Source organism: Lissotriton helveticus, chromosome 5_1 (assembly GCF_964261635.1).
Source record: "Lissotriton helveticus chromosome 5_1, aLisHel1.1, whole genome shotgun sequence".
In the NCBI taxonomy this organism is placed as follows: domain Eukaryota; kingdom Metazoa; phylum Chordata; class Amphibia; order Caudata; family Salamandridae; genus Lissotriton; species Lissotriton helveticus.
Genome location: NC_136065.1, coordinates 477,841,436 through 477,866,180, shown reverse-complemented (window position 1 = coordinate 477,866,180; position 24,745 = coordinate 477,841,436). Strand labels below are relative to the sequence as shown.

General features: G+C 43.3%; 1 protein-coding gene across 1 annotated transcript in view; it reads right to left on the bottom strand.

Annotated features, from left to right (window-relative positions):
* Window positions 1-328: 328 nt before the first annotated feature.
* PDPN (podoplanin) overlaps window positions 329-24,745 on the bottom strand; it is a 333,969-nt gene continuing 309,552 nt past the window's right edge. Inside the window, exon 5 of the mRNA XM_078642769.1 lies at window positions 329-2,745. Coding sequence (XP_078498895.1) covers window positions 2,739-2,745 — 7 coding nt within the window. The 3' untranslated portion in view covers window positions 329-2,738. The remainder of the gene's footprint in view (window positions 2,746-24,745) is intronic.

Here is a 24,745-nt window from a genome sequence, read left to right as displayed (position 1 = left end):
TTTGAAGGTTTTCAGTTATGTATATTACCTATTGTGTAGAGTACATGTTGGTGGAATGAAATCAGCGCTTCAGGTATACAGAGTGAGTGGTAGAGACATGGTGGATGAGCATTCCTCGTCATACATTGGGAGGGCCAGGCTTCTCTAGGCAATTGATTGATTTCAAGAATGACTAACACCTCACACGTTTCAAGTGTTGTAGCGCCACTGGGCCCATTTTCTTTGCAAACCCTCTTATCTTCTAGCAGAATTCCCATCCCTCATTAATACCCCAATTGGAATGTACAATCAATTATTGGAGACAAATCATGGAGAGACGGAAACAGGATTTAGTTAAAGTTAGGTTTATCAAAATTCCTAAAGGAGTGAATACATCAATCGCAGGTATTTAAGAGTGCAGGATAATCAAATCAATTTCTTTGATTGCCATTAGCAAAGCTCTAGAAAAGTTCAGCAAGGAACTTGAATCATAACAGCTCAAAGGTACTCTCCCATGCGGGAAAGAAGTCTGGGAATAGGGCACACAGCGTATGCGTCAGCCAAAGGAAAAACCAATAGAGTCTGCAAGGCAGTTCCAAAAAGTAAAAAGAAGTGAATAATGTGTGTCTCAGTCCGCGAGAAAGAACATGTCTCGCCTTTTCCGTCACATCAATATATAATATAATCCTAAAGTTCCAAGGTGGCACTTCCTGGGTCACCTCATCTGGTCAGACCACTCAGTCCATTGGTCAGTTCATATAGGATGATTGTCATGCAGTATAAAGAAGACACATATTATGGCAAATAGGTGGGGATCATCACGGGAGCTGTCGATCCATCTTGTATGTAAAACTTCCAAACAATAGTCCTTTTGCAAAAGCACAGGTGAGTTCAAGACAGTTTCTCATGGCAGATGACTCAAAGTAGCAAAATTGTTGGGAACAGTCCTCGGATGTAAATGGGAACTCTCCCAATGAAACCTAGTTTGCCTTCACATTGTAAGTTTACAGAGCCTTTCCAAGAGAACAGAATCAAGCAAGCAAGGATAATGCAGGCCTAAATATAATTTGACTCAAAAGACAGAATATAAAATTATTAAAAATATAAATTTCATTCATAACCTTGAGATTATATATATTTCTTTCAACATATTTGCTCTCATAAAGCAATTTAGGTTCATTGTAATTTACACGTATGACATATTACTGCATTTCCAAAGTACCAACGTGTATTTCAAATCATGAATTATTAATATTGTTCCTAGTAACTCACATTAGTACATGTATGAAGATTATTCCCTAAAAGTTTCAGAGCATTTGTTATTAGTATATACGTACAGCACCTTTCTCTCCTTTCTCACTTTGGGCACAATTTCACTTATGCAAATTTGGAGTTTAGAATGAGTCATAAATGGCACACTTAATATTCTCTAGATTACGGTAGTGCTTCACAAGTGGTCAGACCATATGAATTTATCACTTAACATTACCTCTATTATACTTTGAAAAGATTCCCCCAGTACCAGTTAATACAGTACAAACTATGTTATTCAAAGGACTAATTCTCATCTAATTTACTCTTGTCTGCATGCTTTTACGATGCAGTAACTAAGTCTTCACGATTTTATCATGTTTTCTGTAATGTATAGTTAGCACAGTTGGTATATTTTCTCTCAACTGTGTCATGATCGGTTTTATATGTCAGTTTAATGTTTAAGCAGTTTATCTGCTTCATCACAAGCATTAGGCGTTATGCAGCGTTTAAGTGGGTAAGCCAGTATTGAAATTAATTTTCCACATTTACACCTGCCAGTATAGCCTGTAGTTGTATATCCTTCCACAACAGAGATAAAACCCTAAGTAGAGTTAAATGACCTCCACCTGAGAGAAATTTGTATGTTTCTTAATTCGCTATGCTCTCTAAAAGAAGGTAGTATCAAGAACACCACTCGAAAATAAAACTCAATTATATTTGAAGTTGACTCCATTAAAAGAAGATAAATCAAACGAGTTTCATCTCCATGCACCGTGTGCCATACACCATGTTGTGCATGGAGGTGCTCCTTATCTCGGCGGCTTGTGCTGTGACCCTTTTCCTTGGCCACAGCATAAAACACAGTAATAAGGAGAACTTTCAAACCGCTAGCATGTCAGTCATATTTTAATGTGGCGGTCAGACTGCCACCTGCTTGTCCGGTGGTCTCCTGACCCCTGCAGTTGCCGTGCGGTACTCCGACCCGATGTAATTGGCCCCTCTGTGTTTCAAACCATTCACCTAAATTTATTTTCTTTTTTCTTTCTTTCTTAGCTTGGATGCTATCTCCTGATGCACATTTATATCATTGTATGCAAATAGTACTTTAAAATTCAAAGTGTTTAAGTTTATATATGGGTATTTCAGAGGTGGCATGTACATAGAGTTTTACTTTCTTTTATTTCAAAATGCAATCTTATTTTTATTTATTCACTTTTATTAACATTTGTCACCATGCAAATTGTTTATTTAAAATAATAATTCCATTCGGTTCGAGAATGTTGATATTACTATGCCTGCTGAGATTGAAAAGTAAGAATAGGAATGGAAGTTGCACAACCAAAACATTACAAAATGATGTGAAGTGTTTTTCCGTCGGTCCTTTTGAACCATCGTATTTCAATGACCCACGTTCTCAGGTTAATTTGAAGTAGTCGGTATGAGTTGTAAACAGAAGGTGATGATTTTTCATTACTATAAAAGGGTGTCATTCATACGTCAGCTTGTCACGGCCTGTGAAACAAAAAACAGAATCCGAGTTATGTAAGCTGTTGTGCAATGTTTATGTATCTGCAGTCAAGAAGTGGATATCATTTGTCCTTCAGTTCTAATAAATGAATCTAATTAATTTTATTACTTTGAACAGTTTTCAGTGCAAATGTCCTCCAGTCCTATGGCAACAAGATAAAAAGTAAATCTTAACATAACATACTTGGCCCACACATTTCCTATCAGCCTCCGCCACCACAAAGAACTTGCTTAATGGGCTACTGAAACTACAGTATTTGAGTGGTATTGGTGGACAGGAGAACAAGTTGATACACCTGTCTTGGGCTGCTGAGTAAGGTATATCATCCCTAAAGTTCAATTCATGTTCAAAGCCAACACCTCAACTGAAATTTTGACCTCTGTAAACTATTCTTTTTTAGTAGTTTGAAAGAATAGATGAAACGAGCATTGACAAATGCCAATACGGTTGATTTCCGTATGGCGTTATATTGGCTTTGCCAAGGTATATATGTGTACTAGTGAGCAAGCACATACAAAAGCATCTGACAAATGAATGCTATAAAAACAAGCATTCGCAAAGCCAGTTGATCTCGCCTATGCGAAATGTGTTGGCTTTTAAAAAAGCATTGTGCATTATATCATAATAAAATAAATATATAATACAATATGATTGTATGGCCTTCATTTTATGGTATGGTCTGTCATTGCTTTGCATGGTATGGCTGTCTTTGGATAGTATGTATGGTCTTTCGTATTGCATATGATGGTATGGCATAGCCTGACATTGTATAGTTTATTTTGGTATGGCCTTCGTATTTTATGGTATAGTATGCCATGTAAATTTAAGTGTAGTAAATCCATCATTCTATAGTATGGTCTGTCATGCTATGGTCTGTTATAGTATTAAATGGTATGGCCTTTCATTGTACAACATCGTATAGTATGGCCTAGCCTATCGTGTGTATATATATTATGGTATGGCCTGTCATTGTATTGTATTGTATGGCCTGTCAATGTATGGTATGGTACAACCTGCCATTTTAAAGTATGCTATAGCCTGTCATTGTATAGTATGATATGGCATGTCATTGTACAGGTATGGTATGGCCTGTCATTATATGGTATGGTGTGACCTTTCACTGTATGGTATGGTCTGTCATTGTATGGTAGGTGTGGAATTACATTGTATAGTATGGTATTGTATAGCCTGCCATTGTATATGGTATGGTCCGTCACTGTATAGTATGGTAATCTTTTTTACAGCGTACACATTAAGATACAAGAGGAAGCGCATCAGGAGCGGCAAAACAAGGCAAAAAACATTTTACAATATAATATTTTTTCAAGCTAGAGTGTTCTATCAAACCCATAATCGTGCAAACATAAACCAATTAAAAGCACACCCTTTTTCTTTTTCAATAAACATTAATCCTGCCCAAGTCATCCTATAAATCATGAAACACGTACCAAAAAAAGCATTTTGTTACAAACGAAATGACTGAATAATTAATAGCAATGCCATTAATTTATTGTGAAATCATTAGTAAAAGTGACATTAACGTCTGTGGCTTGCGCGTGTTATTATGCTGCACCAAAGAGTAGATGGGGAGAAGGTGAAAAGTAAATTGGAACAAACACTGGAAGTGAGCGGTAATGCAACAGGAAAATGAGCGTGCATGCCCATACCAAACGGGAACCAGTAAATAAGACTGACAATGAAGCCAACTAATGGTAAGTAATTGGCGGGCTCTAAGACTGCTGTATGGAAACAAATGTCTTGTGAAACCTAAAAAGGGTTCCTTTCTTTTCTGCAACATTCATTTTTTAGATACTTTCCAGTGCTGCTAGCTGACTCTAAAATACTTCCTCATACGTTTACAAGAGACTGAAGGAGACACCAAATCGGCCAATAGAAAAGCCATAAAGGTCTGAAATACTCATGGGCGTTGAGCAAAAATGTTGTTGACTGTGTTTCAAGCCATTGATTTATTTATTTATTAGCAAAAGAAGCCAATGACTGAAAGATTTTTACACAAAACTCTTTCAATTAAGTTTAGAATGCAATATGCTTTCCAGAAATGGTGCAAGTTCCACACACGTCAAACATATAAAGCTGTAATCTGCAATCTTTGGGTTTGAGGTGGGAAGAAGGCAAAACAGATGTTTTAATTTTATTTTATAAACTGGATTTTTTTTTTAACAATTGACCACAAAGCTACATAACCACTTAGATCGATAGAGAGTTGATCCTGGAATTGCACGGTTCAAAACCTTATAATGTAGCTTCAAATTATGACAGCCACGATAAGTTATCCACGTTACCCCATATCTTTTCATGTTTCTTGTGGCAGCCCCAAAATGTATAAACTGTTTTTTCTTGCGCAGTGCACCAATCCATTACCTTTTTCCAAGCAGTTCCTGGCAGGGGGAGGCGCTTTGCAGAAATTGACAAGGACTCTTTTAGCTAATACGACCCTATTCACCACCAGGATTTTATCCCTGACTGTGTCACTGATCCCATCCAAGACCCCGAGCAATGTGACTCTGGGAGAGAAGTCTATCGTCCTCTCAATCACTCTGGTTAGTGTGTTGAAAATTGTTTGCCAGTATTGGGTTATCCGGGAGCACTCCTGTGCCATGTGGTAGAAGTGAGCATATGGCTCACCAGGGTGCCGGTGTGCCAGAGCCACTCTGGTGTTGTGTAGAAAGTTTAGTTAAATGAGTTGGTGCCTTAATGATATGACCTGTACCCTGGGTAACATGTGGCCATCCCTGCCGTTTGAGTCATCTAAGGTGGCTATCCATTGCTCCCACCTGGACTTTAGAGGTGTGAACAAATCTGGGGAATGAAATGTGAGGCAGTTATAAATCCGAGAGAACCCCTTGCCTTCAATGGGCCCTATGAGGATTTGAGATTCATGGAGCTATATTCGGGTAGGTTTTGGAGGGAGTCTTGACGTTGGCCAAGGACATGACGTAAATGAAGGTATTTGATTAATTGAGTTCTATGTAGATCATATTCTTCTTGTAGAGTTTGGTGGGTTTATTTTGTGAGCCCTGTCATATGTTTCCCACTCTGGAGAGTACTATGTTATTCCATCCGCCAAACCCTGACAAGGAGTAAACATAGCTTAGCCAGCTCCCTGTCCATAGAGGGGTCACGAGTGTAATCCTTTTACCCCAACCAGTCAATTTAAGCGAGGGAGGTGTGAGGGTATGATGTACCCGTATAAAATGCCTCTGACGTTGTCTGGGCCTAGGGTGTGTACCTTCGACCGGAACGCCGGGGCCCATTAGGCCACATTCAGCTAGTCATCGATTACTAGCAGGCGATGCTAGCAGGGTGGTTCAACTGTATAAATGCACCTATCTTGGTTTGGAGGTTACAAAAGCAATATTGTGGCATAAGCAGGGGAAAACGTTTGCAGGGCTTAAAAGAAACAGTGCAATGTGATCATTTTAAACAGAGCTATATCACCCAGGATGTTACGGACAGCTTCGCCCATCTGTTAAGATCTGTTGTAAATTGGAATTAGGGGCTGTATGATGAGACTCCGGGTAAGACTTGGTTCACGGGCTATGTGTGTCTCCGGTAATACAAACTGAGTCTGTGTGCTGTGAGTTGCGGCTTCCATTTTGATTCCATATCCCGACCCATCAATGGGACCAGGACTGATTTGGGCCAATTTATGTATAATACCGAAGCATTGCTAAATAGGGTAAGTATCTGTAGCAGTCATGGGATTGTGAGAGATGGTTGGGACACTTATAGAATGTAGTCTGCTTAGAACGCAATGCGGTCTTCGGTCTCTATACCCCAGTCAAACCCCCAGACTTGCACATCACATCTGACCCATGCTGCCAGGGGATCTATATCTAGGGCAAATAGGAGCGGTGACAAGGGTATCCCTGACGGGTGCCACAGACAATTACAAAGGGGGCTGAAGGAGTACCGTTGATTCGGAACTGGGCTCTAGGGCTGGAGTGAAATTCCAAGACTAATGATCTAAATCTGGTCCCCAGGTCCACTTTCACCAACACTTTGTCCATAAAGTCCCAGTTAACAGAATCAAAGGTTTTGTCGAAGTCTTATAAGAGAAGGGAGCTTTGGTGCCCCCAACAGTGAGAGGAGCTTCAGGGCCATATATATGCAGTGAAGACATTGGCCAGTACTCCTGTTCAGCATAATTTCGCATTGGCTTGGCTGGAACATATGAGGAAAGACCTTGAATAAACGGTTGCTAAAGTTTTTGTGTATATTTTAAGCCCTGAGTTGACGAGTGATATGTGTCGATAGGATGCACATCTGTTCAGGGGTGATCGGGCTTTGGTAGAACCACTATTGTCACCAAATTGAGTTCTGGAGGGAAGTGTGCTGTGTCTGCTGCCTCCTGATAAAGACTTAGGAGGTGTGGGATCAGTTGAGTCTGGAGATGTCAGTAATATTTCATAAGTCCCGTCCTGGGGACTTTCCCCGAGTTCATACCCAAATGGGCCAGAGTAATTTCTTTGGCTGTGTTGAGGCAGTCCAGGTCTGTTCTATCGCTCCCCTTGAGTTTTGGGATTAGGATGTCTGCCACATGTGGGTTGGCTCCGTCCCATGGGGTTCGTTCTCGGGGGCTTATAAGTTATGATAGTAATTAGAAAATGCTGCTGTTATATGCAGCTTCTATAGCCATGGCAGTCTCTGCCACTACTCCATCCCCAGTATCAAATGGGGGAACAATACTAGAGGCCAGTCACTAGAGGAGCTTGCCAGATTTGTCCCCATTCATATTTGTCCCCTCCGTGTTGCTGGTTGCCTGCATTGACAGATCTCTTTAAGCACCTATTGTTGAAGCAATGTCTTCAGCGTTCGGGGTCCTCCTTATCCATATACTCCTTGCGTCCAAGCTCCTGGATGGTGTACTCTAAGTCATTTGATGTGTGGCTCGTTCCTTTCCCCACGGGTATGACCTTGTCAGTGTCCTCGTCGGGTAGCCTTGCCGGCCATCCAAAGGGTGCCCGGGGAAGCTACTGTGCCTGGATTCTGCTCCATAATATTCCCCCAGTTGTTTGGCTAGAAATTCCTTGAAGTCTGTATGCTGCAGTGAGTTGCCACATCGGGCGAGGATCAATATATTTCAGTCCAAAAGTAAGAGTCACAGGAGCATGGTCCAAAATGCCACAGGGCAGTATCTGTGCACCCGTGGTGTACGGGAGGTCTGAGGCCAGGAGGCGGATTAAGTTGATTTAGGACAGGGTTTGTGTGCTGCGGAGAGATGGGTGTATGCCGAGGCCCTGGGGTTCCATGCATTGCAGAGACCCAGACTGTCTGCCCAACTTTGTAACCCCCTCCCCACATCTGGAAGTGTCCACACCCAGTGAGTCAACCTTGTTGACCACGTTGTCATTAAAGTCACCTCCTATGATGGTTATCCCATGAGGGAGTCAGAGGACCTGCTTCCGCAAGTTATCCATAGCACGATGTGTGGGGGATGTACCCGCTGATAAAGTGGCGTATGTGTCAATCGAGGGTGCCCTACACCACAACATACCGACCCAGAGAGTCCAAGTGTACTTGTAAAACCACGAAGGGGAATATCTTGTGAAGAGATTACTGCCATTCCCCTAGATCACTGCGTGTACCCAGCATGGTAAATTGTCAAACCCGTATCTATCCAGAAAGAAGCAATGCCCAGCAGATGGCCTCATGCAGGAGCAGGACTACAGAGCTGTGCAGCTTGGCAAAGCGGAGTACAGCCCCTCATTTAATCAGTCAATATGGCTGTGAACTTTCCACATCATCAGCGTAAATGAGTCAATAGGTAGCAAGGAAGCATTTGTAGTAAGTGCCTGTTTGTTTTACATGCACAGTTAACTAGTGGTGGTATGGCCCGTGGTGTGAATAAATTGCAATCCCTGTGCTTGTGGTGGTCATTGTGGTGGTGTGTCAACTGCAAAACCTCAAACTGTAACCCAAAAAGGCTAAGACCAACAACCATGGTAAACATGTGAACCCCCCTAATCAACCCCCACCCCACCCTTCGACCTAGAAGTATCTGTCGCCTCCCACCCCAAAAATACAATGAACTCAAACTTAGATGCAAGCCTAGGTACTTGCTCTCCGCCTCTGTCCATTCTGACCTTATATGACTAAAGGAGACTGTGGTGCTGACATGATCCGGAATAGGAAAAGTGTGGGGAGCCATGTCTTTCTCTACTGAATGTTCACTGGCCGTGGGCCTGGCAGGCAGCTGCTGCGGTGCCTGTCCTGTAGGACTGCAGGTCCCAGCCCTCATGTGTGGGTCTTTTGTCTCTGAGCGGGAGTCCACAGATGACTCTTTGTGACCCCGTCATTGCGACCTTTGGCATCAGGCAGGCAGCGCAGCATGTTCGTCGGGGTGGGGGAATGGTCCCCGAAGCACGATCCACACGCGGGGTCTCTGGCTAGTTGCCGGTTTCTTTTGTATTTTTTATTTTAAGAAGGGCCCCCCTCTTCCCTTGACCCTTTTGGGCCCTGGGGACACTAACCCCCGGGGCCTGGTCCATTTAAACATTAACAAAAAAAAATGGAGGGGAGCCGAGTGGCACCCCCTCGTGCCATTTTTTCTTCCCGGGACTCAATCCCCCAGGGCTTGGCCACTTGAGTGGGGACCGCGGGTCGAACCCCAATGCCCCCGCAGTCCCTGCTGGCTCCCCACCTCCTGCGGGAGCCAGCATTGCTTTTGGACAAAGGGAGCTGCTAACATGCTGCTCCCTTCACCCAAAAGCAATTCTGCTCCGCTTCATGGAAGCTAGAGCAGTTTTCCTACTCTTGCTTCCATGAAGCGAAGCAGATGTTTGTTATGGCATGGCAGGAGCAGTGCTCCTACCATGCCATAGCAAACTGCAATGTCCCGGGGTAGGCACCCTGGGACATTGCTGGAGCCAGCCCTGGGGGGTGGGGATTCCCAGGGCCAAGAAGAACTCCTGGAAGGGGGTAGCTGCTCGGCCCCCTGAACATCTTGTGTGAAGCCCTGGGGAGGTGGTGGTCCCCAGGGTCGGAAGTCCAAAATGGACCCCCGCACTTAATTGATGTATGCCCCGGGAGGTGGTGGTCCCCAGGGTGGTGTGGGGGGCTCAAGCCCCTCCACACTGAATTCTTTTAAAGTAGCCCTGGAGAGATGCACCTCTTGCCTCTTTCTGCACCTTCTTGCCTCTTTCTGCACCTCGCTTGCCTCTTTCTGCACCTCGCTTGCCTCTTTCTGCACCTCTCTTGCCTTTTTCTGCAACGCTGTTGCTTCTTTCTGCACTTCTCTTGCCTCTTTTTGCACCACTGTTGGTTCTTGCTGCACTTCTCTTGCTTCTTTCAGCACCTCTCTTGCTTCTTTCTGCACCCTTCTTGCCTCTTTCTCCACCCCTCTTGCCTCTTTCTGCACCCCTCTTCCCCCTTACGGCACCCATCTTCCCTCTTTCTGTACCTCTCTTGCCTCTTTCTGTACTTCTCTTGCCTCTTTCAGCACTTCTCTTGCTTCTTTCTGCAACTCTGTTGCTTCTTTCTGCTCCTCACTTGCTCCTTTCTGCACTTCTCTTGCTTCTTTCTGCTCTTTTCTTGCTTCTTTCTGTGCCTTTCTTCTTCTTTCTGTACCTTTCTTCCTCTTTCTGCAGTTCTTTTGCTTCTTTCTGCACTTCTATTTCCTCTTTCTGCACATCTCTTGCTTCTCTCTGCACCTCTATTGCTTCTTTCTGCACCTCTCTTGCTTCTTTCTGTACTTCTCGTCTCTTTTTGCACCTCTCTTGTTTCTCTCTGTAGTTTTCTTTCTCTTTCTGTACCTTTCTTCCTCTTTCTGTATTCCTCTTACCTCTTTCTGCAGCTCTCTTGCCTCTTTCTGCACCCCACTTACCTCTTTCTACACCTTGGTTGGTTCGTTCTGCATTTCTGTTGCTTCTTTCTGCACCCCTCTTGCCTCTTTCTGCACCCCACTTGCCTCTTTCTGTACCCCATTTCCCTCTATCTGCACCTCTCTCGCCCCTTTCTGCACCTCCCTTGCCTCTTTCTGCACCTTTCTTCCACTTTATGCGCCTTTCTTCCTCTTTCTGCACTTCTCTTGCCTCTTTCTGTACCACTCTTGGCTCTTTCTACACCTTTCTTCCACTTTCTGCACCTTTTATCCTCTTTCTGCTCCTTTCTTTCTTTTTCTGCACTTCTCGCCTCTTTCTGCACATCTCTTCTGCTTTCTGTACCTCTCTTGCTTCTTTCTTCTGTACCTCTCTTGCCTCTGTTGCTTCTTTCTTCTGCACCCCTCGTGCCTCATTCGGCACATCTGTTGCTTCTTTCTGCACTTTTCTTACCTCTTTCTGCACCCTCTTTCTGTACCTCTCTTGCTTCTTTCTGCACTTCTCTAGCCTCTTTCTGCACCTCACGTGCCTCTTTCTGCACCTCACTTGATTCTTTCTTCACCTCACTTGCCTCTTTCTGCACTTCTCTTGCTTCTTTCTGTGCCTTTCTTCCTCTTTCTGCACCTCTTTTGCCTCTTTCTGCAACTTTGTTTCTTCTTTCTGCACTTCGCTTGCTTCTTTCTGCACCCCTTTTGCCTCTTTCTGTACTCCTTTTCCCTTTTTCGGTACCTCTCTTGACTCTTTCTGCACTTCTGTTGTTTCTGTCTGCACTTCTCTTGCCTCTTTCTGTGCCCCTATTGCCTATTTCTGCACCTCTGTTGCTCCTTTCTGCACCTGTCTTGCATCTTTCTGCACTTCTCTTGCCTCTTTCTGCACATTTCTCACTCATTTTGCACATTTCTCACTCATTCTGCACCCCTAGTTTTTTTCTGCACTTCTCTTGCCTCTTTTGGACTTCTCTTGCCTCTTTCAGTACTTAATTAGGAAGTGAAAGCTGTCAAGTTTAAAGGTCTGCGTGCTCTCGTGACTGAGGTATATGTCAACTTCAATATATATTCTCACATGTATTATATATCTGAAGATGGTAGCTTAAAAAGCGTGTAGCTTCTCGTATAGGTGGTCAAATCTTCTCAGTTCTGCTTCTTTCTGCCCCTCTCTTGCATCTTTCTGCACTGCTCTCGCTTCTTTCTCACCTTTATTCCTCTTTCTGACATGTCCTACTGTGAGCTTTTGGTCTCCCCGGATAATCCGCCCCTCCCTCTTATAGACACGCTAGAGTCACTGTAGGGTTTATACGTTCCTTTTTATTTTGGTCAATACAGTCTTCTAGGTCCTGGGTAGGTTTTCCAGTCACAAAACAGGTGTGGAAACAAAAGAAAACCTCCAACACTGGAGTGGGTAAAACACCAGAATACTAAGTCCATAGGCTGCTGTCTTTGGGATCAGGGTTCTGTTCCGGGCTTGCTTTACTCCCCCGCAGGTTACCGGAAAGGAAGGAACAAAGGAAATAATCAGGATACCTGTTCTGGTATGAGAAGGGGGGGAAGTGCTCCTGTCACCTGTGCTTTTTCTTTGTGTTGTGTCTAGTGTGTGAGGGGGTTCAGTGCTTTGGTGCTGAGTGACCCAAAACCCCTGCCCACCAACCCTTAAAAGAAAGAAAACGTGCTCTGGGCACTTGCCTGGACCTGCGACCCTCCTGGACCGTGGAGCTTGGAGTACCAGCCTCTGCTTCCCTGGTAGGAGCACTAGACTTCATGGCGTTGCTCCATGAGCGGTCTCCTCTCTGCTGGTCCTCATCTGGCAGGTGATTCTGTTCTGTCGTCTCCCCCTCCTTGCTCCACGCTGGGGTTTCGGTCGTCTCTCCCTCTTCCTGGTTCCACGGTGGGGCTTCGGTTGTCTCTCCCTCTTGGAAGTCCACCGCTTCAACAACGTCTCCGCTCCCTGGCATCTCCATAAGGTCCTCGGTCCCTCCCATCTGTTCCTCAATAGGCCATCCGCGGGTTCCTGCTGGGGCCGCTAGAACGCCCATGTTATTTCAGGGTTGGAACATGTCGGACGCCATTTTGGATTTGTCGGGTCTGTCCTCCGGCGCATTGGGGAAATCACCACACCTACCTATGTAGGCATAGTTAGAAAATAGCATTTTAAAAAACCTTAGAAATTCCCCGGACAAGACCAGAGATTTCAGGGACGTTATAGTTAGTAAGTAGCATTTAAAAAACCTTAGAAATTCACTGAAAAAAACACAGGTTTCAGGGACATTATAGTTACGAATTAGCTTTTAAAAACCTTAGATAGTCACTGAAATTAAACACAGGTTTCCGGGACGTTATAGTTAGGCTGACATTTCACTCATACAAAACCAGAGAAATTCAGCTGTTATAGTTTGCTGAGCTAACTATAACTCATGCCCCCCCGCAATGCACTGCTAATGCGTCACACATTACATCACTCATGACATCTCAAATGACATCACTGATGATATCATCCACTTAATATCTGATGCAGCTCCTCAAACCTTAATATAACCTTTCATACACCCACTCTAAAATACAGACTACCATTCTCGAAACTATAGACACACCAATACCAGTTAGAACATATACACTCATTGATTCATAGGTCTACACACATCCACTCACACCCATACAGTCACTTATACATGCAGTCAGTCATCAATACAGCCACTGATATATGCATTCATACAACCATACAGAAACTCATATACCGCCCATAGAGTTACACACCTAGTTAGTCACCCAAACAATCAATCACACTGCCATTTACTCACCTATACAGTTATACACAAATCACCTCACTTATTCACACAGATACTAACACATACTTACTCTTTTATACAATCACTGACACAAGCACACACTCATCCATACCACCACTCTCACAATCACATATAGTCACTGATATACTCCAATACTCACATATACAGCCTTTCACATATGTAGCTACTCACACATATACAAACATTCACTCACCAACACAGCCATACACATACTCACTCACCCATACAGCCCTTCGCAGACTCACTCATGAACCCATACACCCAGTGAATCACCCACTCACACATCTATGCTGGGAGTCACACACCCACCCACACAGACACTCAGGCACCCATACAGTTACTCAGACAACTGGAGTTATGCCCTGGCAAGGTGGCTGTCCCTGAGGCAGCAGCCCCCCCCCAAGCTATTTAAAAAAAAAAGCCCTGGGGAGGTGGCGGTCCCCGGGGTTAGGGGGGCCCTAGAGGCCCCCCTGCCTATTAATTAATAAAGCCCCGGGGAGGTGGCAGTCCCCGGGGTAGCGTGGGGGAGCACGAGCTCCCCGCACTATTTATTTTAAAAAAAGCCCTGGGGAGGTGGCGGTCCACTGGGCTGCATGGGGGCCCATGTGGCCCCCCACATATCAGCATAGAGCCAGGGAGGCGGCGGTCCCTGCATCATAATTAACCATTGCCCCCGGGACCTCGCCCACCTGCGGTCTTCAAGAAAACTAAGCGCAGGAGCCCACGCTTAGTTGTTTTTCAATTTTCAGAGGGATTCCACCAAATTCTTTTTTTTAAAAAATGCTTTTTGGCCTGTGCGACCCCCTGAGCACACCTAGAGGGTCAGGGTGTGTCTACCCTGCCCCCTTTTCTTATTTTTTCATCTTTTTTTTTTTTACCTTTTTCCTTGTGACTCGGTTCAACCGAGTTACAAGATGGCTGCCAACACTTCCTGGTTGGAACTGTTGGCAGCCAATCAGATTGCAAAGCTCGAGAATGAGAGGGTTTGCTTAACCTTCGCGTCCATATATAGATATCAGTAAATACTACATTTTCTCAAAAACTACTACCTGATTTACACCATTTAACAAAAAGAGTGCACTCTGGACCAAGAGCTACCTTTTTGCTAAATTTGGTGTAATTCCGTTCAGCAGTTCGGTCTGTATCTGCGTCAACAATTTCCTATGTAAATTAACACGGAGAAAACACGTTTTGGGACCCCCCTCTTTTTTGTTGGCCCCACTTGACCAATCACTCCAAAGCTTTCAAGACAGCAGCTGACCTGAGCACCCCATTAGTTTGAAAACTTTCGCAAAGATTCATCAAAAGGCACCAAAGATATTGGCAAAAGAACAAATGCTTTTTGAATAGAAACAAGGTTCTAACAACAACTAGCTACCGGTGACCACCAGTAGGTATTATATATATATACGGTAAATAATACGGTCTGTACTCATTTGCACTTTATGTCAATACTCCAACAGTGTTTGAAATCAAGGCACCTGCACTTTAAATAAGGAACTGGTTTGCACTTTTGCACTTGCACTTTGAATTATCGCAGTCTGTATGACAGTATATTAGTAGAAAAGTAAACTGTGAGAGGAAAATAACTGGGGACCTTGCATAATTCCAAGAATTACACTTGTACTTCTATGTGAAAGTACACAGATACAAATCCTATTATATACTGAAGGTGCACGTACTCTGTGCAACCATACCCATATGGAAGTGCGTTAGAGAACACAGGGTACTTGCCTACAGACAATCATGGTCAGACAGCAGTGCATTATAGGTTTTGTACTATAACCGATGCTCCAACGATGATTGTGTTAAAAATATTTGCACATCGCACAACAGGGGAACTTTGTACAGATACACTTGCACTTTATGGTCTTGAAATCCAAAGATAGATTGATCTGCACTTGCACTTTAATGCAACATTATTTGTGTCAGCTATGTATAATATACTACTAAGAAAATACTTCATGCACCAGGCACTTTATAAACCAATGCCCATTGATATACATAGCGGAGAGGGCACTGTATTTGGTGGCATTTTTACAAACAAGGAATATATGATTGATCTATTTATTTTATGCTATTGCCAAAACATCCTTACATAATATGCATTTGCAATAAGTATTAACCCTTGGAGACACACAAGCCCAGACCCAGTGCGCACATACCACAATGTGAGTGCAACCATGAGATAGCTTTAATGGGACATACAGATTGTGCACATTTAGAGAAAGCAGTGAAAAATGTATGGGTTTTAATATATATAGGTAACACATTAATTACTAACTTTCACTTGTGGACGCACGAAACGTGCAGGTTGAAAAACACAAAATAAATATAAAAATGATGAAATGTTTACTTATTGAAATATAAAAATTAGTCAACTGAAATGATGCATGTTAAAGTAAAGAAGAAAGTAACCAGTGATTAGCTATATTTTAAATGTGGTGTTTATGTCTATAAGATCATTTGACCGTACCTGCTGACATAAGTAAAATGTAGTAGTGGAGCTCCTTGTGTGAACAAGGCAGGGGACACTGCCGAAACTCATAACAGCACTTGAATAAAGTACAACCATACCAGAAGACTGGAATTGCAGTGTCGATGTCTGGCTGTTTGCAATTGTGTGCTGGAGTTGGTTGTAGATATGTATACATATATTGCAAACATTCATTCCAAAACCTCCAGGTAAGTGAGAAGGAACGAAACGAACTCCTCTTTGTGGCAAAGAAAATATTTTTATTTCATCTCTCAACTGCCTGCCATGGCGCGTTTTGGCCGGAACGCCGGCCTTGATCACATGTAGTAGCCTTTGCAGAAAGGCACATTTTTAAAATGCTGACCCCATGTCACATGATTAATAAATATGGAAAACAGACTTAAAATTGTAGTAGTCCAAAAAGATTAGAAAACATACCGGTGAACAGGGCACAATGGTAAACAAGTATACTTCAGTCTAAAATGAATAATTAATTTAAACCAACTAAAAATAACATTGGCAAGACACACAAATATATACTGGATAAATAAATATACATTGAAAATTGATATAAAAATATATCAATAAATAAATAAATATCTGTATAAATACAGTGATAAATACTTGACCATTTATAAAAGCATGAATGCAATATGTCCACTTCAGTATAATTGGTGTCCTGTACTGATACTACAATTTTTTATGTAATGTAACACATCTGATCACCACAAAGGACAGTTTTAAAGTCTGTAAAAAAATATTCCATACAAACATCACTTGACCCCCTCCTAAATGTGCAAAACATCACAAATGTGTGATAACATTAGATTATTCATATCAGTGCAATAATATAGATGTGCAAATACGCCCAAATGTAAACATAAATGAATTACAGTACTCAGAAACAGAATGTTCACAAACTGCGAACATTAGTGGAGGTGTCCTTGGATGATATTACCTGACTAAATTCAAATCATGTATATGAAATATAGGAAAAATTATTAAATAAGTGAAGTTTGAGTAAAAATAGCGAAAGTTTGTGTTGTAAAAACAAGTCCAAACCTACATACAACCAGAGAAAAGTATTGTTCAGACGAGAAGATTCAGTATGATATGCGAATAGGGGGAACGGAAGATACAGAAAAGAAACACTGCATGTAAGTATGCATATCTTCTGTAGTGTTCAAACCAAAAGGGACCTTAGTGTCAAGTTCTAATATATAGCGTGTCTCCAATTGTCTTAAAATCCTTTCTCTATTGCCCCCCGTCTGAACTTAGGGACGGCATCAATCACAAAGTATGTAAGGCATTGGAGATCATTTTTGTGCTTGTCCTTAAAATGACGAGCGACCGGATAGGTTGCATCGTTATTAACAATGGCTCTCAAATGTTGGAGAATGCGGGCATGTACTTGAAGTTTTGTGCTGCCCACAATAGTTTAGGCCACAGGTACAATTAAGGACGTACACGGCAAATTCCGTCCGGCAAGTATAGTGCCCTTTGATCTGTATTTCCTTAGAGCTGAAGGGAGTCGTGTAGGACATTCGATTAGTGCCAAATTTACAAGCCCTTCAAAAGGTGCATTTGTAGAAGCCATTTTTAGGTTGTAGCCATGTGTTAGTAGTTGTTGTCTCAGGGCTATTTTTTACTAGTTGGCTTCTCATAGAAACAGCACGTCTGTAAGTAATGGAAGGCTTCTCAGGTAGACAGGGAGCTAACATGGCATCTGTTTTCAAAATAGGCCAGTTGTTGTTAATAATGGCCTTCAACTGTTTATGTTGTCTGTTAAATGTGGTGATAAGACGTGGAGCATTCTCCTCATCTCCATTATGTCCTATCTTGGATGACTTGCTGACTGCACCTAATAGGGATTCTCTCGTCCTAAGTGCTGCCTTGTCACTGGCCTCCTTAAGGACTGACTCACTGTAGCCTCTAGCTTTAAATTTGGCAAATGCATTGTGAGTGCATTTCGCAAGCTCCTCATTGGTGCTACAAATGCGTTTGAGTCTTAGAAGTTCCCCATCCGGGATGCTTCTAATAAGGTGGCTTGGATGGGAACTATGTGCATGTAAGGTGGCATTTCCAGCTTTAGGCTTCCTATAGAGTGTGGATTCCAATTTGCTTCCTGATACATAGATAGTAGTATCTAGGAATGCCACCTGTGTTGGACTAATGTGTGATGTAAATCTGAGGTTGCTATCGTTGTTATTAAGCTCATTGATGAAAGATATAGCACTTTCTGTATCACCCATCCATATCAGAAAAGCATCATCAATGTACCTTAGCCAGTACAACACATTATTGTCATATATCCTGCCCATAGTGCCCCTGAGAACCTGCTCCTCCCACCAGCCAACGTGCAAGCACGCATAGCTGGGAGAGAAGCAGGGTCCCATAGCCATACCCCGTTTCTGGCAAAATAACTTGTTATCAAACATGAAATAATTGTTGAATAGGCACAACTTAATCATTTCGAGGAACATCAAATTATGATTGTGAAAAATCAGAGGTCTTTTATCTAAATAGTGTTTAACAGTGGTCAAGCCCATTTGGTAATTAATGCTCGTGTAGAGCGACTCAATGTCCATGGTTATAAGCAAAAGGTTATCCTCCCATGTGATATCTTTGATCTTATCAAGAAAGTCACTGGTATCTCTCACAAAGGAAGGTAGTGCCTGGACATGAGATTGCAGGAAGTAATCAACATATTGAGTAATCTGTTCGCTCACACCACCAATTGCAGAGATGATAGGCCTGCCAGGGATTGGTTTGATTTCTTTGTGAATCTTAGGAATAAGGTACAAAGTTGGAATCACAGGAAAGTCATTCATCATAAACTTGAACTCTTGAATAGAGATTAAACCTTGTCTTTTCCAGCCCATCAAGTCTTTTTTCAGGCTTTCCTTGGCTTTATTGTAGTCCGCCATAGTGCTAATGGCATAACAGGCCGGGTCAGATAGTTGTTTATATGCCTCTTCTGTATATTCTTGATATATATATATGTGTGTGTGTAACATTGGAGTGATAACAGTGGAATTATATGCTATCAGGGCATGATTAAAGAACAGTGAGGAACTTTTTACTGTTATCACAGAGATGTAAAAATGGTACGGTGACTGTAATATACTTGGATCAATGACATGCTATGATGGCGGAGATACAATCTGGAAGGAAGATTGTGTAATGGTGGCCCTTTCTTTCTTTCCACTGCAGAGGAGCCGATGAGAGTATTTAACCACCTGCACGTAAATAATGAATTTTTTCACAAGGGGCATTTGAGAAAGACCTGATGCTGAAACGCGTCATGCCCAGTGCAAAAAAAATTAACATTGAACCCGCAAGAGTGCTTCGGTTATGTTCCTGGTGGAGGGACTTTGGTGCATAATTTATATATATAGAGATATATATATATATATATATATATATATATATATATATATATATATATATATATATAGATAGATAGATATAGATATATAGATATAGATATATAGATATATATACATTCAAAAAATGTTACTTAATTAGAAACCTAAGGTTTGATCATTGGATAGGAATAAAGAGATAGTAAGGATTTTCATGGTTTAAGGATGTATTGAAGTAAAAGGTTGTAAGGAGTCTTTGGGGTTAAGTGTTTGGTAAGAATAAAGGGTGGTAAAGGGTATTTGAGGTTCAGGATTTGATAGGACTAAGGTTTTTAGGTTTAAGGAAGGGATAGGAGTAAAGGTTGGTGAGGGATGTTTAGGGTTCAGGAATGGATGTGTAAAGGAAGTAGTAAAGTTCTTAAGTTTAAGAGATGGGTGGCAGTAAGAGGTTTTTAATTATAAGGGATGAGTTGGGTATAAGTGTGTAATAATTTGTTTTTAAGTATGAGACGGGTAGGAGTAGTAAGGGATTCTTTATGACTGGGGAAGGTCTTGTTAAGTCCACAATAGATCTTATCCAATCAGACAGCTGGCACTGTGTGCAGGTGAAAACTTAAAAAGCACTTCAATGGGTTCTCTAGCATCTGTACAGGACTTGGAATGCCCCGCTAACAGATGCGATTCTCATTGCCGCAATCCTAGGGCATAAGCAGGTCCAACAGCCAGGATCTACAGAAGAAAAGAACACCACCACAGAAAGTTCTCGATCCATGGTTGTAGACTTCACCTACCAGACCTTTTAATCCACCCCTTCACATCCAAGTCATGTCTATATCTCCACCTTTGCAGTACTCTCCACCCATGACCTGGGAGCGATAAGCAGAGCATCAAGTGTCACATGATTATAACCAGCCCCGATCACTGGAATCACCTTCCTGACTAGCAACTGGCCATTCCCCCCCTCTTGACATTAATATTTAAACCAAGATAAAACAACAACATTTTTCAGATGGTATACTGACCTTCATATTTGATATGTAACCTTAGTACCTGCAAGTGCTACAAAGGGTGATTATAGTCTTTGAATTCATTTTACCACATGCACCCATTAGGAGTTGAGTGCTAATTTCACTTACTCTAGTTTTGTCCACAGGCTTTCACCACTAACTAATATCTTGTAATATTTGTGTGTGCAAAAAACAAATCCTAATGTTATTCATCATAAATTAACACTAAGCTCAAACACGTGTGTCAGATACACGAAGGACTGTATGGTGAAGCTGTGCGCCCACACAAGGCACAGCGGTGAGCCGGTTTGCATGCAGTTGCACTTACATTTAAATTGGAATTTCTCCAAATTAATGTGCATGTTGCAGGAAGCACAGGTCGGAACCGAGCGAGGCAATCACTGCTCGTAGACAGAAGAGCTGTGTTGGCAGTAGCACAGGTATTAAGCCTGCTTAAAAATATACTCTTTAAAAAAGTTCAGTTGCATAGAAGCAATCACCCAGCTGTGGCTGTGCCCTTTGAGAATGCACACAATTGTGTTTGCGCTAGGCTACTTTTGGCACCTTTTATTATATTATGGCTCTAAATAATGTGCAATGCTTTTCAATTTTTTACCACTGTGTTTCACACCACTCTAGCCCTCATTGCAATTTGCCAGCAGTTGAATCCCCTTTGAGGACTCCCCCTCTAGTAATCCCCACGTCTGAATCCAGCCAACTTGTGATGAGGGTGTCTCTTTGCAACAATGGGCAACCCATTGCACTATCTTAGATGCCTATTGCTGCTGTGCATGCACAACCCATGAATCACCAGTTACATCATTTCTGATGTTGCTTAGGTTGTGAGGTTGTCTTAAATGGAATAAGTAGCAAAACAAAAACAACACAAATCTCTTAATGTTCTATATGTTCGCCTGCCTGGGACAGGAAGACTATTCCTCAGGTCCCCCTGTACATTTGTTGCCTGCAGTAGGAAGAGGAAACACTATATAGTATCTTAATTTGTTTTGAACTGATTTTAATTTGCTGGCATGGAATATTGCTAGTTTAAATATTAAACTATCAGACTCTCTCTGGTTAGACTTTATCAGATCTCTTCAAGTTATTTGGTTCAGAAAGCCTGGTCTATCACTCCATATCATTTAGAGGAACACATCACCTTTTACCACTGCTGTTCCTTGTGCATATGATAGGAAGAACAGGAGGGGACCCATAAACCGAGTTGGGATGGGTATACTGTGTAAACAAAAACAATTCCCAACAGGTATTATTGAGAGACAATTTCAATTGTGCATGCCTGAAGGCATTACTGAGAACAGAAAACAAGGAGTCAAAAGGATTTTAGAGGAACGGTGGTATTATTTACCAAGGACAAGGGTATTCAACATATGTTTACAGTTTTCAACAGCACTGTAAAGATTAGATCTTGTGACAACCCAGTGGCACTTGGTGCAAGGTGCTATATACAGTTTCAGTGAAGTGAAGTGCAAGTGCTTAAAAACAGCATTGGTGGCGCATAGAATGTGGTATATACATCAATTGCAGCTTCAATTATAATAGACAAGTTACAATCACTTGAGACAATTATTTCCTTGAAGAAAGCTGAAAGTGTCATATGCGTCATTTGATTCAAGCTGTGTGGTCGACGGCGTTTCGATCCCCTTGAGTCGGGATCGTCATCAGGACGGGGTTGTTCTTAATGAATACAGTGCTGTGGACAAGGAAGGATAATGATGAGGGTGGAAGGCGGGAACGGGCAGGCGTGGATGGGATGAGGATAGGGAGTGCGGAGGTGAGGGCGCACTCGGGGCTGCTAAGGGGCAAGGAATAAGGTGTTTAGGGCGAAGTGAGGGTGGTGATGGCCGCAGAAAGTGGGGTGATATTAGGGGTGCCTAATGTGGAGAGTAGGTCTGTTTATTTGTGTGGGGTCGTGTACCACAAGGCAAAAGGAAAATAACTTCCAAAAACCATGCAAGGATGCGTGGTTTACAGCTTACGAAATCAATGCGTACTGGTCACTGGAAGGAAAAAGGCATTTGTTAGGTACAGGACGCATGGGTCACTGGTAGGTACCGAACACGCACTGGGGGTATCAGTACCTGGTGGCGTCTTGTCCTGGGACTGCTCACGAGTTTGGGCAGCTCCTAGAGAGGAAGACAAGGGGTGCGTGGTCAATAAGGCGAAGAAGTGCCCAAGATCGAACTCGAAGAGCGCGATTAGGCGTGTAGCCGGTGGCCGACGGCGAGACTCTTACCTTAGAGGAGGAGGGGCACAGAGGGCAATCGCTCTTCTGGCGTGGCTGTATTGCACTTAATGCAGCGGCAGACAGCGTCTTCTCTGTATCTAGGAGATTATACCAGTTACCGCGCGGAGGGGGCGGGGTAGGGGGCGTCTGTCTGGGGGCGGGATCTGCGAGTGAATGCCGAGGTGGCGCGGAGTCATTGGTGAGAGTGAGGGCGGGGGGCAGGGAGTGGGTGGGGCGGTGAAAGGTTACCCGGGCAACCAGAGTAATCAGGAAGTCACAGAGCCCGAGTCGGCGCATTGGGAAATGCGCTTTGGGCAGGTCCAGGGAGCGGGAACCAAGGGCATGTTTTGGAGAAGCAGTGCCAAGAGAACTTAGTACATAGGACGCAAGGTGATGTAAACATGACAAAATCAGAGTCGCCTTGAGAAAAATAATAATACAACACACACACATTGGTAGAGGTGGCTGGCGGCAGAACAAAGGAAAGCTGTTAATTAACATCGATTCGGTCAGGGTATAAAACCGGACAGTTAATTACATAGAGAAATAGGGGTGGGCGCCAGTTTAGTCAAGGGGAGCAGGGAGGGGGTGCAGAGTAACGGACAGCTCATATGGTTAAGGTACGCTTCTCATTTTATCTTAAGCCATATGTGTTTACAGGGTGCGTGGTAGAAGATGGTCCCAGGGGTCAATTAAATGGCGATAGTATTAGTCCATTCATCCAGGGTGTTGAGCCCCTGGTTGACCGAGTCAACTTTGGCAATCCATTTGCATTCAGCTCTGTTGAGCAGGGCCTTCATGTTACCTCCTCTGAGAGGTAAGGTGGGTTTCTCAATGACCTGCCATCTGAGGTCCGAATCCGTGTGTGAATGCTCAATGAAGTGCGAGACCAGAGGTGCTGTAAGTACCTTGCAGTTAATTCTGCTTTTGTGTTGAATGATACGCTGTTTTATCATTTGTGTTGTCTGGCCGATGTAAATCAGATCACACGGGCATCGGATAGCGTAAATAACGTTCTGGGTTTTGCAGTTGGAATGTTGGGCGAGGTGGTGTGTCTGGCCATTGAATGTGAACTCCTTGGTGTTGGTTGTCAGCTCGCACACGCTGCATGATTGGCATTTAAAGTGTCCCATGACCGGGGGCAGGCCCCAGGATGCTGTGATGGTGTTTTTCTCTGTACTGGGGGCCGGCCACGTAATGGCATGCACTAGATGGTTAGCAATGTTGTTGCCTCTCTGATATGAGAACAGAGGAGGTTCATTGAATTGTTCTTCCGAACGTAGGATAGTCCAGTTCTTTTTAATTATCTTCGATACTCTGTTGCTGTCGGGGCTGAACACTGAGACAAAGGGGATCCTCTTCAAGGTTTTTTTGTTCAGATTTGGCCTCAGTAAGTCCTCCCGGTGGTTGTACCAGGCCCGTTTTCTGGCCAATTTGACCAGACGACGTGGGTACCCCCTGTTGATCAATTTAGAAGCTAAGATGTCCGCTTCCCTGGATTGCCAAAGTTGACTCGGTCAACCAGGGGCTCAACACCCTGGATGAATGGACTAATACTATCGCCATTTAATTGACCCCTGGGACCATCTTCTACCACGCACCCTGTAAACACATATGGCTTAAGATAAAATGAGAAGCGTACCTTAACCATATGAGCTGTCCGTTACTCTGCACCCCCTCCCTGCTCCCCTTGACTAAACTGGCGCCCACCCCTATTTCTCTATGTAATTAACTGTCCGGTTTTATACCCTGACCGAATCGATGTTAATTAACAGCTTTCCTTTGTTCTGCCGCCAGCCACCTCTACCAATGTGTGTGTGTTGTATTATTATTTTTCTCAAGGCGACTCTGATTTTGTCATGTTTACATCACCTTGCGTCCTATGTACTAAGTTCTCTTGGCACTGCTTCTCCAAAACATGCCCTTGGTTCCCGCTCCCTGGACCTGCCCAAAGCGCATTTCCCAATGCGCCGACTCGGGCTCTGTGACTTCCTGATTACTCTGGTTGCCCGGGTAACCTTTCACCGCCCCACCCACTCCCTGCCCCCCGCCCTCACTCTCACCAATGACTCCGCGCCACCTCGGCATTCACTCGCAGATCCCGCCCCCAGACAGACGCCCCCTACCCCGCCCCCTCCGCGCGGTAACTGGTATAATCTCCTAGATACAGAGAAGACGCTGTCTGCCGCTGCATTAAGTGCAATACAGCCACGCCAGAAGAGCGATTGCCCTCTGTGCCCCTCCTCCTCT